The sequence below is a fragment of the Hyperoodon ampullatus genome (assembly GCF_949752795.1).
Source record: "Hyperoodon ampullatus genome assembly, chromosome: 8".
In the NCBI taxonomy this organism is placed as follows: Eukaryota; Metazoa; Chordata; class Mammalia; order Artiodactyla; family Ziphiidae; genus Hyperoodon; species Hyperoodon ampullatus.
Window position 1 is genome coordinate 68792621 of NC_136921.1, and position 17871 is coordinate 68810491.

Consider the following 17871-nt stretch of genomic DNA (forward strand, 5'->3'; position numbering starts at 1 on the left):
GATCCAAGATCCAGTGTATATTTCACACATATAGGACTCAGTTCATACCCTCACATTTCAAGTGCTCAATAGTCACGTGTCTGGTGGCTACTCTATTAAAAGTGCAGCTCTACAACCTAAGTGTCCATTGACAGATGAATGGATATAGAAGATGTGGCACCTATATACAATGGAATATTACTCAGCCATAAAAAGGAAAGAAACTAAGTTATTTGTAGTGAGGTGGATGGACCTAGAGACTGTCATACAGAGTGAAGTAAGTCAGAAAGAGAAAAACAAATACCATATGCTAACACACATATATGGAATCTAAAAAAAAGAAAAAGAAAAAAATGAAAATGGTCAGAAGAACCTAAGGGCAAGACAGGAATAAAGATGCAGACCTACTAGAGAATGGACTTGAGGATCTGGGGAGGGGAAGGGTAAGCTGGGACAAAGTGAGAGAGTTGCATGGACATATATACACTACCAAATATAAAATAGCTAGCTAGTGGGAAGCAGCTGCATAGCACAGGGAGATCAGCTTGGCGCTTTGTGACCACCTAGAGGGGTGGGATAGGGAGGGTGGGAGGGAGACGCAAGAGGGAGGGGATATGGGGATATATGTATATGTATAGCTGATTCACTTTCTTATACAGCAGAAACTAACACACCATTGTAAAGCAATTATACTCCAATAAAGATGTTTAAAAAAAAAGAGTACAGCTCTAGACTAACTGGCAAGCCTAAATTAGTGGAGAGACTGATTATAGAGGAGTTTGAAATAGATTTTTTTAAAATCACTTTCAAGTACCCACGCCGCATACTCAAATGAGGTAAAAGAATGTTGCAAATATTAAAAATAGATTTATTTTTCTTTCTAAATGACTACTTGAAAGCCATTTTTTATTTTTCTCCCCCCCCAAAAAATAAATAAATAACCATCCTTCTCTCTAATTGTCCTTCTCTCCAATCTTATTTATAGTAGCAACACTTTCAGGAGGCCATCTCTTTGTCAATAGTTAGTTCTAAAGTTAATATCTGCTTAGCCCTGCCTGGGCAAAATTTCAGGTTCACGGTATTCCTATCAGTGAAAATTTACTGTACTTAGTAGATCTTTTATCCAAATAGCCCTTGGTTACACCAGTAGGTAATCTGCAATATCAGACACTAAAAAATATTGCTGAATAGACTTCATCATCTGTAATCTTCTTGCTTCTCCTTTACTGGAGACATACTTTCCCCCAAAATACTTAAACAAGATAGAAATCTTGAGGTTCCATCACAATTCAAGCAGAAGACCAAACTGACAGTCAACTCCACAGAGGGCAAAGGAAAGTATTTAAAAGCAGCAGTATCCCAGAAGAAAGTGGCCTGATTTATGCCAAATTAAAATGGGAATTTAGCATGGATCTATTCATCAGTTGAACATCTGTTTCTCTGCATTCTCTGTCAGGGCTGCGTTCCTCAGAGCTAGTTTACCAGACTAAATACAGACAGACTAAGCTGTTTGCCAGGGCCTTAAAAATTATGAGGTGCACTTTCCAGAGCTGTCTAACCAAACTACATCTGAGAGACCACTCATGCACTCTTATTTTCACCAAGTCTGACTCTGAGCATAAAACTATACAGGGTCTGCACTGAATTAAAACAATCAGACCCTTTGTGGAAATTTGCAGTTACTTGGTTACTCTGTTAGTATCCCTCTCATAAGTCAAAATGTCAAAGGACATCAGAACATGGGTTCTGTTCTCAAAACACTTTCCCATGTATCAATCACTGAGTCGTCAAGCTGGCTGAGTATTAACATGGTTCCACGGTGTTAATGGATGTGTTTCTTTAGCTGTAGAGTTTTCTGGTCATATACACAAATACTCTTAGTGTTTGTGTTGCGTTTTTAGGTTTACCTTAGTTACTTTCTCTGATATTTGAGATTATTCAGCAGAGTTTTCAAGGGAAACAGTGTCCCAGCCCTATTTACTTACCTTGCTCACTTGATTGGTCACTTTCTTGGCAAATTCTATATCTGGAGGATCCGCAATAGATGTGAATTGAGTTTGCTGTTCAGCGTGACCTTTTTTGTAGGCAATCTGACAAAATAAAAGACAGGGATGCTCAAGAGCTATAGCAAATTAATCTACTTCCCACATTCCATTTGTTGACATTTTTTAGAAAAGTCTATGTCTTCCACTTTATTTGAAGTCTTACATTTTAGTGTACCGTAATTTATCCTTTTAAATGTTACAAGCCCTTTCTCTCAGTTTTACTAGTGATTTCAATTTCTTTGAGTCTTCCTTCTCCAAGACTATTGGCCTTACATCCATCCCCTTCCATTTGTCTCCACACCATGATTTACAACTAAAGCTATTCTCTTAACTAGCACCCTCAACTCCCATCCTCTTGTCTTTACATCACACCTGCTCACAAACTCCCAGCTCTGGAAAAGTCAAGCACACACTTCAGCTATTCTTATATCCAGGATGCTGAGTGCTGCTGAGGAAAATCACACAACTCTATGGATTAGATAATTAAAAGGGACACTGGAAGAAGGTGCAGAGGTGGGAGGGGGAGCCTCTGGAACCCAAGCCTCTAGTTGAAATCTATGTGTCTACCCAATGGTATGTTCTGTGAACAGCTACTTGCTTGGTGCTCTGTGCCCAAAACTCTGCATTTATGGTACCCAATTGCTACTTTGCCTTTACTGAAGCTTGAACATCCCATTTTGTGTCTCTGGTCAGTCTCTACTCCCAGTGACTCATCTGAAACCCCAACACTGTCCAATCTGCTCCATTTTCCTCTCAGCTTCCTCTTTCATAAAGACAGGCTACACACTTATCTTTATCTATCCTCATCCCTGCCTCTCCCAGCCCCTGCATGGCTCAGAGGAAGCATCCCTTGCAGGGCATGAGTCCTGCACATGGGGTGCTGCTCACTCCGGTAGCCCTGGGTACCCAGCTCTAGAAGCCACCCCTCTTCTTTCTTACAGATTCAACAGCTCCCTCTTCATTAGCTTCTTTCCTTAAGCCTACAAAAGGCCTCTCTAACCTTAAAATAAGCATTGTGCCCATTAACTATGCATCCCCTTGGCTCCTGTTCTCCCTTTTTTCTTCACTACTGACTTCTCTGGCTTTTTCTTCCACCAGTCTTGACCCCTGCCTCTAACAATGTAGAACATTCACAGATCCCCAGACACACAAGGTCTTTTTATGCCTCTGAACCTCAGACATGCTGTTCCCTTTCCCTGGAAGCTCCAACTCCACCCTCTCCCCATCTGCTTGCAAACTGCTACTCATTCTTCATGTCGCAGGACAAGCACGATTTCACCTCTTGAGCCTTTTTTGTCTTGATGACCTTCTCCTGGGACCTCACTCAACTTGGCCCTTACCTCCTTTAAAGGAATTATCGGATGACACTGTAACTGGTTGTTTACATGTCTGTCCCACCTTGGATTGTGACCTCTGGATGGCAACCTCTCATTTGGGAACCCTGTTCCCTGTCTAGTACCTGACTGGAGCAAGGGTTTCATGACTGATTTCTGAATGTGTGTTTTACAAACTAAGGCCATAGGGGGAGATCTGAAGAGGAGAATTATCCTCCCAGCTCTTCCACTACTCAGCTGTGAGACTTCTACAAATGATTTCTTCTTCCATGTGGCAGTATCCTTATTTATAAAGTAAATAGGTAGGATAGTTCCAAGGTCACAATCATCTTCATCATACTTTAACCAAGTCTAACTATATCTTATTCTAAAAATATCTACCTAGTGCCTATATAAACGCTTTCACAAATACTAAGTGGATTGGGATACAAAAGACAGATTTTAAAATGTATTTGTATTAATTCCATGGCTTATTTTCTTTTAAATAAGTGAAGGGCTTCCCCGGTGGCGCAGTGGTTGAGAGTCCGCCTGCTAATGCAGGGGACACGGGTTCGTGCCCCGGTCCGGGAAGATCCCACATGCTGCGGAGCGGCTGGGCCCGTGAGCCATGGCTGCTGAGCCTGCATGTCCGGAGCCTGTGCTCCGCAACGGGAGAGGCCACAGCAGTGAGAGGCCCGTGTACCGCAAATAAATAAATAGATAGATAGATAGATAAATAAATAAATAAGTGAAGACTTATTCTAGGCATAGGGCAACCTGTATTTTCCATGACTAGCTAAGTCCTTAAGGAGAAAGCAACATTCTGCCAGGAGAAATGCTTACTAAGTATGACATGCTGTCAAGAACTTTCTGAGAGATCAGATATAGAAGTCCTAATTTCTGAAGAACCTTTGTTCAGAATTCTGTCTAGTTAGAATTCTGTACTCTGGATCGGCTTAAAGACTCTGTGTTTGCAAAGTCATTTGTCTCTACTTAGATAATAAGGAAAACATGGTAAGTAGGGTTAAGGACACAGAGAGGGAGAGAGAGCCTCTGAAACCAAACCCTTAGCTCAAAATCTATGAACCTACCCAGTGGTATGTTTGTGGACAACGGCTTGTTTGGGTCCCTGTGTCCAATAATTGTAGAAGTTCATGGTGCTGACAACAGTATTAATAGGCATGCTGGTAATCTGATACTTGGTCTGCAGCAAAAATAGAAGCCATACCTCAACTGCCAAGTCTTTCTGAGGCAAGGATGGGAAGATTCTACTTCGTTATTATAAATTCTTCTTCATTATGTCTTCTATTGAGATATCTCAAAAAATGTGGTCAACTTTAATTGTTCAAAGTCCATAGCACTAAAGTGGCATGGAGGTGACCCTTCATCTCTCCATTTTGTGGGTAAAAGGAGACATTTGGAGATTAAGAGTCTTCTTGGAAACTTCTCCCTAGGCTTACATGACATGGCATTTCCTGGTTCCCCTTCAACTTCTCCGACCTTTGTTCTGTCATTCTTCTGTTGGCTCCTTTCCAGGTGTCCCAAGTGTGGGTGTCCTCCAGAACTCTGCCCTTGGCCATACACTGTTCTGCCTCCCTCATACATTTTCATGTCTACAGCTGTCAGTTTTTAAAAATTATTTGACTCAAATATTAATCTCTTGTCCTGATCTCACACCTATGCAATAGAACTAAATTTCTAGTTTATCAAATGCCTTGATCTGAATGTTTCTTCCATTATCTCAACTCTATTTCTCTTTTCACTAAAGGCATCTTTACCACTTATACCCCTATTCACCCAGACTACCGGTCTGTCATAAACTCATGGATGTTTCCTTTCTCACCTTTATCTCCAATATCTAATGTCATTAACACTTTTTAAATACCACCTTCAGATTCCTTTCTTCCTCTCCTTTGTCTCCATCATCCCTCTGATTTGTCTGTGTTACTAAAATAATGTTGTACAAATCGTGATGTTCCCTGTCTCAATCTACCATATGGTCCATCAAAATTTCTCCAGATTCTACTTTCAGGTGTTTGCTCTTTAATTCTTCTAGGTCTTTGTTAAACATTTCTTGCATCTTCTCAATCTTTGCCTCCATTCTTTTTCTGAGGTCCTGGATCATCTTCACTATCATCATTCTGAATTCTTTTTCTGGAAGGTTTCCTATCTCCACTTCATTTAGTTGTTTTCCTGGGGTTTTATCGTGTTCCTTCATCTGGTACATAGTCCTCTGCCTTTTCATTTTGTCTATCTTTCTGTGAATGTGGTTTTCAGTCCACAGGCTGCAGGACTGTAGTTCTTCTTGCTTCTGCTGTTTGCCTCCTGAGATTCTACTTTTATCATGTTGTTTTCCTCTCCAAAATCTTATGATGCTTCTCAATGCCTACCATATTATATCAAAGCTATTTTGTCTGATTTTCAAGGTCCTGTTACCAGTTTTTTTACAAGTGCCTTCCTAACTGAGCACCCACAGCATTCACTTTCTTTTCTTTTTTTTTCAATTTTTTAAAATTGAAGTAGAGTTGATTTACAATGTTGTGCCCATCTCTGCTGTACAGCAAAGTGACTCAGTTATACACAGAGACATTCTTTTTTTATATTCTTTTCCATTATGGTTTATCACAGCAAGCATTCACTTTCTTTGTCCCCTGAAACTCCAGACTCATTTCACTTCTGTCCCTTTGTCCAGTACTATTTCTCCTCAAAATGCCTTTCCTGTTCATCACTACCTATTCCCTTGGGATCACCACCTCCACATGGCTTTCTCTGATTATTCACACATGTCCTGTCTTTCTCTTAGCAAATATTAGACTGTAGGGTTTGGGTTTGGCTTTTTTGTTTTTGTTTTTTTTTATTTTTGCCTTGTTGTTTGTTATAGAACACTTGCATCTTACCAGCCTGGTTTTAAATTCTCGGGGGAAAGGATGAAAATTTCTTGTACTTTTTCATCCTGCCAGGTATGCATGCATGATGGACTTTCAATAAAAAATATTATTGATCACTTGATAAAGGCCACACAACAACATTGTACATTTATGAGATTCAAAACCAAACAGCTAATCTTAAAAGAGAGGCAGGGCTTCCCTGGTGGCACAGTGGTTGAGAGTCCACCTGCCGATGCAGGGGACGCGGGTTCGTGCCCCGGTCCAGGAAGATCCCATATGCCGCGGAGTGGCTGGGCCTGTGAGCCATGGCCGCTGAGCCTGCGCGTCCGGAGCCTGTGCTCCGCAACGGGAGAGGCCACAACAGTGAGAGGCCCACGTACCACAAAAAAAAAAAAAAAAAAGAGAGGCAGAAGGTCCCCACACATTAAAATTGCTGCCATTTACTAGCTGGTCTTAAAATTTTGTTATGCCTCCGTTATTTCCTAGTTTACCCTGTGGAAGGATAGGATTATATCTGTGCTATATTTTAATCAATTATATGCAAACGGGGATAGAAATATGTCCATTAAACTTGCAGTTGATATCAAACGATAGGAATTAAAAAATAGAGCTCAAAAGTTGGAGATACCTTCAAATGAGTATGTATAACTTCAGTTCAGGGCAAGATAGGATCCTAGGATGCATTCTAATGAGTCTCAAGATGCCAAGTGACTTAAGTCTATGTTTAATGTAAGAGGTTCAGGGGTCTATTGAATGAAAGACAATGTCTCATTCTATAATAGTGTTTTCCTGAAGCCTAGAGCAGTCTTATTTTCAGTATGGCCTCTAGCAAATCAAGGGGTCAAGAAATAAAGTACCTCAAAACAAGGGCTAGTGCTGGAGCCAAGTGGTTATCTTTGCTGCTGCTGCTCTCAATTCAAAGAGCTCTATTACGCCTTTTAAGTTCTTCTAATAAAGATTTCAAGGTCTAGGATACTAAAATTCTAGCCAGCGGGGCTGCTGAATTTTTTTTTTTTTCACTATCTCTGAAATATCCTCTACGTACACTCAATGGCGAGAGCTCTTTGTGAGTTAACCACACAAAGCTGTTTGGACAAGTACGTAGTCAGGTCCTCCGTGCAGAAGTAGGGGACATACCACAGTTCAGACTTTATGATTAGGATAGCAAATCAAAATCCTTCAATAACATTGTCCCCTTAATACATTTGGGAAGGTGGCTATAATCCCAATACGTTTTTTAAAATGCCACTCTAATGTCACAGAAAAACTTAACTCCAGCCAGCGGGGTAGAAGGACACATACTCTAGCGGAAAGAACATTGGTCTTAGGGGATCACAAGACGAGGCTTTTGGTCTGGGCTCTGCCACTAACTACTTATGTGACCTTAGACTCAGGTTCCTCACCAGTAAGAAGAGGGCATTAGACTAACTTATATGTAATATAAATTATAAAATCAATTTAAATTAGACATCATAAATTATAATGATTCTAGATGTACTCCTTTGCAATAATAGCACTTAGTCTTTTTACAGGAGTTGCAATGAACTTCTGGCTAGAACTCATAATTCGAGGTGTCCTGATTCCACACTCCCAAATGTGCACACTGCACTGCACTTACGTCACTGAGAGCTTTCTGGGCTCGGGCAACCCTCCTCAGCTCCGGGCTATCATTATATGGATAAAACAAAGTTTTGTCAGCTTCCCAGTCTTCAGTGTAAAGTTTCTAAATCAGGGAAGAATGAAAGTTATGAGAATGTGAGAACACATTTACTTGAAATATATAATTTTGAATTCATCCATCATTGGCATAAAAAACCCAGGGCAAGGTGAGAGCAAAGGTAAGTGGAATTCACAAATTCCATAATCCAAGTCATATTTATTAATAGCTTCTCCAGCTTCTCCTGACAAGTCTTATTTACAGAAGGGCAGATATGTCTGATTTTGTTTCATCTCCCCTCTGTAACTGCACCTGCCTCCTGCAGCAAGTACTAATGCAAATGTAAGGAGCCAGGAAGCACTTAGCATAATTGCTGTGCTTAAACCTTTAATAAACCTTTAATAAGAGTGAGAAAATTAAAGCTTTAATGAGAGTGACAGCTGGGAATATCCAAAGTGTAGCACAGGCTCTGCACTCTGTGGGTCTTTGTGGGCCTCACAGCAGGCTCTCAGGTGCATCTTTGTTTTCCCCAGTTGTTCAGACCCTCTCCTCTACTTGGCCCAAGAGCTTTCTTCTCCGTTCCTCCTGGCCAGCCCTATCCCTGCAGCCCCACATGCCTCAAGGTTACTCACAAAATGGTTGGGGAACCGTATTCCAGATTAGCCAGGGTTTACGGGGTATCCCTCTGCATGACGTGTGGGAGGACATGAGAAGATAGAAGTGGTGACAGAGCAGAGGTCCTTACCTTACTGAACATGGCTGTGTTCTTGATGGCCTGGACAAGTTCAGGGGCATCAGGAGGAAGCAGGTACTTATCCTTGGTGTCTTCCCAGTTCTGCTTGTATAAAACCTGGACAGAAAGAACAGAGGACCTGTGGCTTGATGTCTCCTACAAGGGCATGAGGATTTAGAGCACAAAGGAGAGCACTATGAAGAGTCTTTCAAACTCTAGTTGTCCTCATGCAAAGCCTGCTGATGTGCCACCAGCATCAATTATGGAAACATTGACCATGTCGACATCCCATGATAATTTGCCGGCATTAGTAAGCTTTTACTTGAAAAGCCTAATTTTGTAAACTAAATCATGATTCTGATTCTCTAGAGATTCTTTACAAAGGTTGCAACCTGTCAGTCATTCACTGAATTTGGATGGTAGATGTGTTTGACTTAGATGGTATTTTTTTTAATGTTTTAATTAAAACATTGTTGCCTACCTTTGAAATTTGGAGATTTCTCATAAAAATTCACCTCCCAACTTCTTTAAAAAATAAATAAGAGATTCTGGTGACACTGGGACCACATTCTGTGCAGCACCTGTCTGAAGCTGAGTGGCAGGGCCTGGGCTTTCCAACCCCCATAGCTCTGACCGGCCACTTCAGTCACCTGTGCAGCCTCCCTGACACGTGTTGCCGTTAGAGCCCACCATGCCTGTGGGTTCAAGTGAGACTGGTGAGCAGGATCTGGCCAGTCCAGTTTTCTCCTCTAAGGCCAGGCAGAGACAATGCACATGCTATTTAGTACTCCAGCTATCCATCCCATGACCTTACCTTACTGACTTGCTGCGACACTTTCTTTGCATGTTCAATGTCCTTTGCTTTTTCGTCTACGTGACAAATAGTTTTAGCAGCATCGCCATCCATTCGATACTTAACCTGCAAAAATAATGCACAATTAGAACTCATGACAGGCATGAACATATGAGTATATTAAAGAATATCTTATAATAAAGAGCACTGACCCAATCACTCTATGTCTGCATCACAAAGCCAAGTTTCTGCATTTTAGGTAGAAAACTGTGATCTCCAAAGATCTATAGAGCACCTGTATTTACTGCGTGTCTGCTTTCCCAGGGAAATTTCAGCCTCCCTGTGCTCCAGTATGGCAGATCACAGCGAGCTGGAACTCCCTTCTCATACCACCTTTAAGCCAAGCTTTTAGAAATCTCTTTAGGTTCACATTTACAGCAGCATAATCTATGGCCATTGCTTCCTCTAGATTTCTGGACTGGCTCATAGTAATTCGACCCCTTATTCTCTCCACACCTATTTAAAGCCCTCAAATTCCCAGTAGTAGGCATATTTTTGAAATGTCTCTCTCCTTTATTTTAGCAATGCAGCCCACCTCACTGAGTTGATCTTGTACTTTCTTGATTCTGCGAAGTTCTGGGGTATCAGTTGTGATGGCATATGGCTGCCCTTTTGCTTTCTCATAGTTCTCCTTGTATTTATTCTAAAAAGAATATCAGATATTAGCCTAAAACCTGACAACACAGTAGCAGAAATTTCAGGCAATGCACACATCCCCATCTTATTTTTTTAATCTTGCAGGTTATAACAATTATCGTAGCTCTCTTTTTGTCCCCCACCCTGATTCTCAACAAAAACTAAAATAGATATGTTAATTGTTCTTTCTAAACACAGCTGAATACTGGAGACAGTAGAAATTTTATTATAAAATATTGTCTTGGAAATGCCCTAAAATGATTCTTTCAATATTTTTATTGTCTGAATTCACACATGAAAAGCTGGAACCTCAATAATTTTAGGAAATAAGTATGGAAATTGAGTCAAGTCTGAAAAGATTTGATTGCTAATACAATGCAAAAATATTCAGTTCAGAAGTTGCAGCTAAATCTCAGTAATTTAGATAACTGAGACACCAGCTGAATTAATGGAATATCTAAATTATGAGTATTTTGAAAAGGAATGCAATTTTATTATTTCTGCTAAATATAAGAGTTCTTGCTTTAACAATAATATGCATAATTTATCATTATTAATGCTTCAGGAAGACTCAAGTGGAATAGTCAACAATCTAAATTATACTATTGATTTCATTACTAATCACTTTAAAAATATTACAAACCTTTGCCAACATTTTGTTCAGACCATCAGAAATTCTTGAATATTAGTGTCTGAATTAATGAGATTTTTATGGCAATAAATTGACAAATTTTTCTATCTTTGTTGAATACAACTGTGATAAAAGAGGCAAGATAATCTTGTTTTTAGAAATCTAAATTTTAGAAAACCTAAATTTTAGACCATTCAAGAAGCTGAACTAGAAATTTACCAAATTGTCCCCAGTAGTTAACACTCAACCAGAAATGAATATTTATTGGTCAACCACAACAGGATGCTTTTGACATAAGCATTAATCCTATATACACCGATGTTCCCCTGAGTATCTTTCATCTTTTTCAAACCTCCAGAGGATGTGCAATCAGGCCACCTAGTGAGACCTCACTCTACTCTGGACAATCAACAAGTCAGATCCATTCAAAGGGGTCTAAACCTGCTGCCAGTCAGTGTAACTTATAGAACTGTACATGGAAATGTAAGGACCAGGGATCATCAAAAGCAGTGATTCTCAACCTGGGCTGCACATTAGAGCCTGGGAAGCTTTTAAAAATCCTCCTCTACAGGTCCCAGGCCTGCCTGGACCAATTAAACTAGAACAGCCCAGGCATCAGTAGTTTTAAAGCTCCTCGGGAATTCCAATGTGCAGCCACAGTTAAAAAACTGCTGTTCCAAGGTACAGTAAAACATTCTGATCCTCAGTTTCAGAAGAGTTCTTAGTCTGATCCTGGTTTTTTCAACTACACGTTCTTTTTCACTATACCTCCTAGAGACCTTGTTATATATTGTTAGCTAGTCTATTTGAAGGGCATCATGCTCAGACATAGTGTAGATTAAGTGCTATTTAGCTTCTGTGAACTGATTTCAACTAAATCTATATCTATAAATCTATAACTATGATTTCATTATTCTAGACTGGCTAACAAATAGTGATTAAATCCAGTAAATGCTTTATAGTTGGCCTTATGCTTATTTTGTGGGGATAATTTCAATAAGGATGCTTCCCCTGATGCTTCAATGGTGCAAGTAAATTACCTGAAAGCAGAATTCAAGAGTTACAAGACATATTTCTGTAAAATAAGTTTTGTCTCATACATGGTTGAGAAACAAAATCCAGCCAGCATCCAAAACAGAGTTGGTTGAGATCAGTAATTTCTCAATAATAAAACCAGATAAATAGAAGTTGTTTGAAACTTACTGTGCTGAAGAGATCCTGCATTTTCTGACTGTGTGCAATGTAAGGGGTCATGAACTTTGAAGAGTCCACCTTCTTTCGAATGATTCTCTTCCTCCCCACCGGCTTTGCTGGTACTGGCTGTGCCAGTGCCGGTTTGGACGTTTCTGATTGCCCATAGTCAGATGTCTTTGTTGTCGTAGTTTCATAGATTTCTGTTACTGTCTGAAAATTTGACATGCAGTTATGTCAAAATTTGACAACACTGTTATGAAAGTAAAAACTGAGATACCATAGTCTTGATATACATTATTCTAACTTCAAGTCAGACTGATATCCCTGGTGTTACTTCTCGACATCTAAAGCAGGCCAAAGCAGGAAATCACATGCTATATCCATGTGAAGGCATATTGTGTGACATAAATCTGAATGCTGATTGTGTCAGATTGTATGGAATAAAATGGTTACTCTTTACTGACTTGCAACATTACCTTAAAATTCCATTTGCCTAAAGGAACACCTTAAGATAGGATAAAAACCAAAAATAAAAATATTTTCAAACATTTAAAAATCTTCTTAAACTGCATGGGTAAAGTAAAAGCAAACTGGGATCAGGGAACAAAAAAATGAAGACAATCAAATAAAGTTCAAATTCTTGACTTTAATATTAACTTTTAAATGATTCTAAGAAAAAGTTGGTTGCTTTTTCTGCAGGTGTTTTAATCATTCTGTAGTATGAGACAAAGAATGATGAACTTGAAAAAATGAATCACATCAATATTACAAGTGATTACCATTCTCTTGGCTTAGTCAGTTAGCACAGGGAGATCAGCTCGGTGCTTTGTGACCTCCCAGAAGGGTGTGATAGGGAGGGTGGGAGGGAGACACAGATGGAGGGGATATGGGGATATATGTATACATAGAGTTGATTCACTTTGTTATACAGCAGAAACTAACACAATATTGTAAAGCAATTATACTCCAATAAAGATGTTTTAAAAAAATTAATGTGAACTGGAGTGCCACTTACACTAATAAATGCTTAGGTAGACAAGAATAATGATGACAACATAATGTGGTAATTGGTTAGCCTCACAACAGTCCTACATATGTGGTAGGTGGGAGATTGTTGTTTCTTACAACAGGCTTTATAGTGGAAGAAACGAAGGTCCAAAGTTTGGGTGTAGTCCAAGGTTAAAAATACAGTACGTAAGAAAAGAAGATAAGTAGCTAAATCTTCAATCCATCTCATAGTAAAATTTCCTTCACAGCTTATATCATCTGTACCAGAGGAAGAGTTCCAGCATCAATTATGAAAATAGAAACCTAAATGATAAGGAAATTGTACATCTATGACAACTACCTCTACTCTTGTCAGATCATTGTTAATAGGTTGCTCTCTGCCCATTATTACTGATGTATGGTTGATGGTGAGAAACTAACCAATTTACAACATCTACAGATGTTAGTTTTTATGCAGGCTTCAGGGTTAGCCATCTATATCACTATTTGTCATGCTCAAGAGAAACAGCTCCATGCAGAAAATGAAGCATGAGAGAGCTTGAAAAAAAAAGTTCCAACTTGGAATATTTATGGAAATAACTTTCTCAGAATTCCTAATGTGCCAAAATCTAAGTAGCATTTTATTGTATCATCAAGAACAAAGGCTTGGAGGTGCCATCTCTTTCGGCAGAGCTGGTGCCCCAGAAGTTATGACACTACACAATAAAACTGTTGGTCCCCGTGCAAATCACAAGTCCAAGGCAATACCTTTGCTGCAGTCAGAGAGTGGTGATAGCCAATGACGTTATTCTAATAAGCATCACCTACACCAAAAACTCAACACGAGTAACAGGGGAAACCATCCCTAGCCATTTTGGATATATTGAATAGTAAAAACAGGTAACGTTTATTCTTTTAATACTGGCTGCTGGGCACACAGGTGAGTGATCCTCCAGATTCTCCCTTTTGCCAGTTCGGTGGCCCTGGGAGTCTGAGAGAAGAGAAGGCTCCTTCTGCTTTAATGAGCATGCAGCTCGTGCAGGTGTGGGCTGGGTCTTACCTCCCCTGGCACCTCTTCATAGACTGTGTCCCCTGTGTAGTACTGTAAATAGAGAACAAAGTTATCATGAGAACTAAAGCAGAAATCACCTCTGCTCTGCCTCAGTAGAACCACTTGGCATATTTCACTAGTCCAGTTGGTTTTCAATATTTGTGGGAAGGAAGTAGATGAGGGAGGCTGTTCACATTTTGGAACGCATTCCAACTATGTGAAACATCAGGGTAGCTACAGTGAAAGCCCTCAGACTGGACAAGGAGATGCAGACAGAATGATGAGCAAAGTGTCTGATGCTGGCTATTTATCTGGTGAAGCTATTTTACTTGAGACAAGTAAAATCTTTTCTTATGGTACCCTAGATAGAGTTTGTTGAGAAAAGAATATAATAACAATATCTTGAGTGTGTGGGTTGGCAGAGAGGAACTGTGATAAAACTCACTGCTGACTAACAATAAAAAAGAAGAAAGCCAGAAACCTTAGTGTGAATAAAACTTTAAAATATTGTTATCATGGAAATGATAGATCCAAAAACACAGACACATCTCAATTATCCCTATACCACCCTGAGTACTAAGTAATAAGAGTTTCTTCTGGAGTGATGAGCAAATTGCTTCTAGTAGCATGATGGTCCTGAAAGGGTTGCTACGGTAAAATTCCTCATCAACAAAATATGGGAAAGTTAGGCAGCGATTTGCCACTGATGGCTCTGAGGTGCCTGCAGGCTGGATATGAAGTCAAATCTACTTTTGAACTACTTCTGACGTCACTAGCAATAAATAGACGTGGATAGGAACTGGCTGACATTTTGTTTCAGATGCTAAGGAGAGTGGAATCCTGCCCCCAGCATCACCCAGCAAAGCTGGGTGAACAGAAGGAAAGACTAGTTTAGGCCGAGGCATACAAGGAAAGGGATAAAAATGAAACACTTTGTTCATTTTCTCAGTTAACAAAATGTATAACATTTTATGCTTCATTTTTTCTTTACCACCAAAACATATTCTTGGGGGGAGGAAAAAACACTGAAGGCAAAATCCCTCTCGGGGGCCTTTCTTTTGCCCTTGGTTCAGTGAACTCTCATCAAATTACTTAACCATTGTCACTAGGCCACATGGTCTGTTTCACTTGCAGTAAAATTAGCATAAAACTTGCTTAACGTCCCCCACTCCTGTGCTTTCTTTGCTCCTGTACTATTTTTTAAAAATTTGAAATCTAATTCTGTCTCTGTGTCCTTACACATAGCAACATAAATCACAAGCTCTTACAGGACAGAGAATCTCTTGTGTGCTGTGCCTTCATCACATGGGAACTATCATTTGGACACTTTAGGAAATGCTGTTTGATGCTGATCTACATGGAACCATTTTTCTGGCCACACAAAACATCAGTGACTTGAAAAGAAATGTTAAACTAAAGTGAATGATTCACAACTATTTTGGATTTTCTTAGCATCCAAGTAAAAGCAGCTCTTTGGTAGCCATCAAATTTTACCTTTGCTGGGCTCTCATCATTAGTAAATATGTCTTAGAAAAAAGCTTACCAAAAAAGGCAACATTATCCAAATGGTTGGCATTAACTTGCAGGCCAAATCTCACTTTTTTTTTTTTTTTTAGAGCTGTGCCACTAATTAGATAGTCCATCTTTGCCTTTTCCTTTCTTTCCAAGTTTAAGTTTGAGTACAGAATGACAGTACAATTTTATTTAGTTGTCCAAGATTCCCAGGAGATATATTTTTAAAGCTAGTTCCTGTCTGTTTTGTGAATTCTTCCCTGCCCATTTTCTTAAATCTGCCACCATCCCATTCTCATGGCATCTTTTTTGAGGTCAGAGAGACCTTGGTTCAATTCTCTCTGGCAGAAAGTCTATTAGTTTATCACCTGCTGGTCAGACCCAGAAGCAGTAATGGGAACAAAATGGCAAGGGTGAGATGCCTAAAAATAGCCTCCTCCATTTTTATGACATCTAGTTAAATCCATCAAATCTAGCACTAAGGACAATTTCCAGGGACCAATAAACACGATTATTTTAAGAAAGACAAGGTATATTTAAGTTGGAGGCTAAAAAGTATTCCTGGTATTACCATCATAGGAAAGGCAATTTAATTTATAATTGTGTTAGTGCTTCATAGTGATTATTCTGACCATCAGGGATGTATGTAAAATGCACTAGTGATAATACTGAACACTGAAGACATGACCTTTGGCATTTAAGCCAGAGAAGTTGAACATTATATTGAATGAGTCTCAGTCTGGGTTTTTTTTTTTTTTTTCTTTTCCTTCTTCTTCTTCATATCCTTCAGTAATAAAAGCAATTTTATTTGTAGAGTAAACTTTTCTTGACCTAAATATAAACTGCTCCATAAAATAATCTTCCAAAGACAAATTTTGGCACATTCAATTTGAATTTGATTCTGGGTAACTCTTAAAGTTAATTTCATTCTTATTAAAAAGCACCTATTTTCAAAGCTGCCTCCATGTATCTTGGGCACTTAGAGATTTTCACATGTGTAGATCATCACGGTTAATTGGTAATTATTAAGGGCCTTCAGATTCAATGGCAATGTATCACATGGATGCTAAAGGCAAGAGGTGGTAAAGAAAACCCACAACATAATAAAAAACAAAATAAAATAAAATAAATATAAAAAATATATATAAATATAAAATAAACAATTAACAACTTTATAACTCATGTCAGATATCCACCAATAATCTTGAGGGAATATTTCAAGATGCCCACTATGATCTTTGTTTTTTTTCAAAATTCAAATGCAAAAGCTAGTCTTGTTCCCTTGGGTAAATATATTGGAGTTGGTGGGGAAGTGTGGCTCCAGCAGTCACTTGTGAGACAAGTAAAAATAAACTCATGAGTTTGCTTTTATATATGTATGTGTGTGCACATAAACACATATATAAAATCTCCCATATGACTATAAGCTCATATATATATATTATTCTGAACACTTGGTCCATTTTGCCCTATACGTGGATAATTAGCTGATTGAAGCAAAGAGTAAGTAGCTCTTTTTCCTCTGTGGCTGTGCAGACACTAAGAAATAGAGTTCAGTTCTCAGAACTTTCTCTTCATCCCCTCAGTCCCTTTGATCATGGGGTCTGGGAAGTGGGGAAGAATGTAGCTTCAGAACACAAACGAAAATCTGTCTTTATCCCACACTTTTTTTTTTTTTTTCTGAGAGTTTAAAGAAAAGCAGAAGTGGGAAACAGTGATACTTCTTTTCAGTTCTACTCCCACATAATTATAGTGAAACTGAACGTAAAATATTCCTTTCTTATGCTTTAATGATGACTCCTTGAGAAGTTATAATAGACAATGTGTTTTTCGAATGATTAGTTCACCTACACGATTTTGACTGTCGCCACATAAAATTCTCTGCTGTCAAGAGTCAGGATTTTAAAAAATCTTACCTCCACCACCTCCTCATATTCTTCGTCATCTGCCATTTTCCCAGAGTAGTAGTGGCACCTACAAACTTTTCATGTTCCAGACGAATGAAAATACATTAGAATCTATACACTAGAAAACACATTAGAATCTATCCCCAGGACTGAAACCATCTTATAACATTCTAAAAACAGAATTTAAGGCTAATCCATTCTACATATTCATATATTTTTGCAGGCTAAGTGAGAAAAGACATTTAAATACAGGTCTAAAAAAACTGAGGCTTCAAATTTCTCTCTCTTGATTCCCGCAGGAATATGTTTTGTATTGCTACTTCTAGCTACATGATCAATTTAGCTAAAGTTGTAAAAGGAAGCTGAGGTAAGGGAGGTAAAGGGTTTGGATTCAAAGGTACAGAGTATTTACATTTCCAGATACTTGGAGAACAGTGTTTTCAAGTAAAATTTCAAGCAAAAATGTTAGTGAAAGTTCAGCTTGG

General features: G+C 39.0%; 1 protein-coding gene across 1 annotated transcript in view; it reads right to left on the reverse strand.

Moving 5' to 3' along the window:
- The window catches only part of NEB (nebulin), a gene marked incomplete at both ends in the record, with an annotated part of 225065 nt that extends 207634 nt beyond the window's left edge, over window positions 1-17431 (reverse strand). The window contains 8 exons of the mRNA XM_079710699.1: window positions 1965-2069; window positions 7844-7948; window positions 8628-8732; window positions 9430-9534; window positions 10004-10111; window positions 11939-12139; window positions 13977-14018; window positions 17396-17431. Coding sequence (XP_079566825.1) covers window positions 1965-2069; window positions 7844-7948; window positions 8628-8732; window positions 9430-9534; window positions 10004-10111; window positions 11939-12139; window positions 13977-14018; window positions 17396-17431 — 807 coding nt within the window. The remainder of the gene's footprint in view (window positions 1-1964; window positions 2070-7843; window positions 7949-8627; window positions 8733-9429; window positions 9535-10003; window positions 10112-11938; window positions 12140-13976; window positions 14019-17395) is intronic.
- Window positions 17432-17871: the final 440 nt, after the last annotated feature.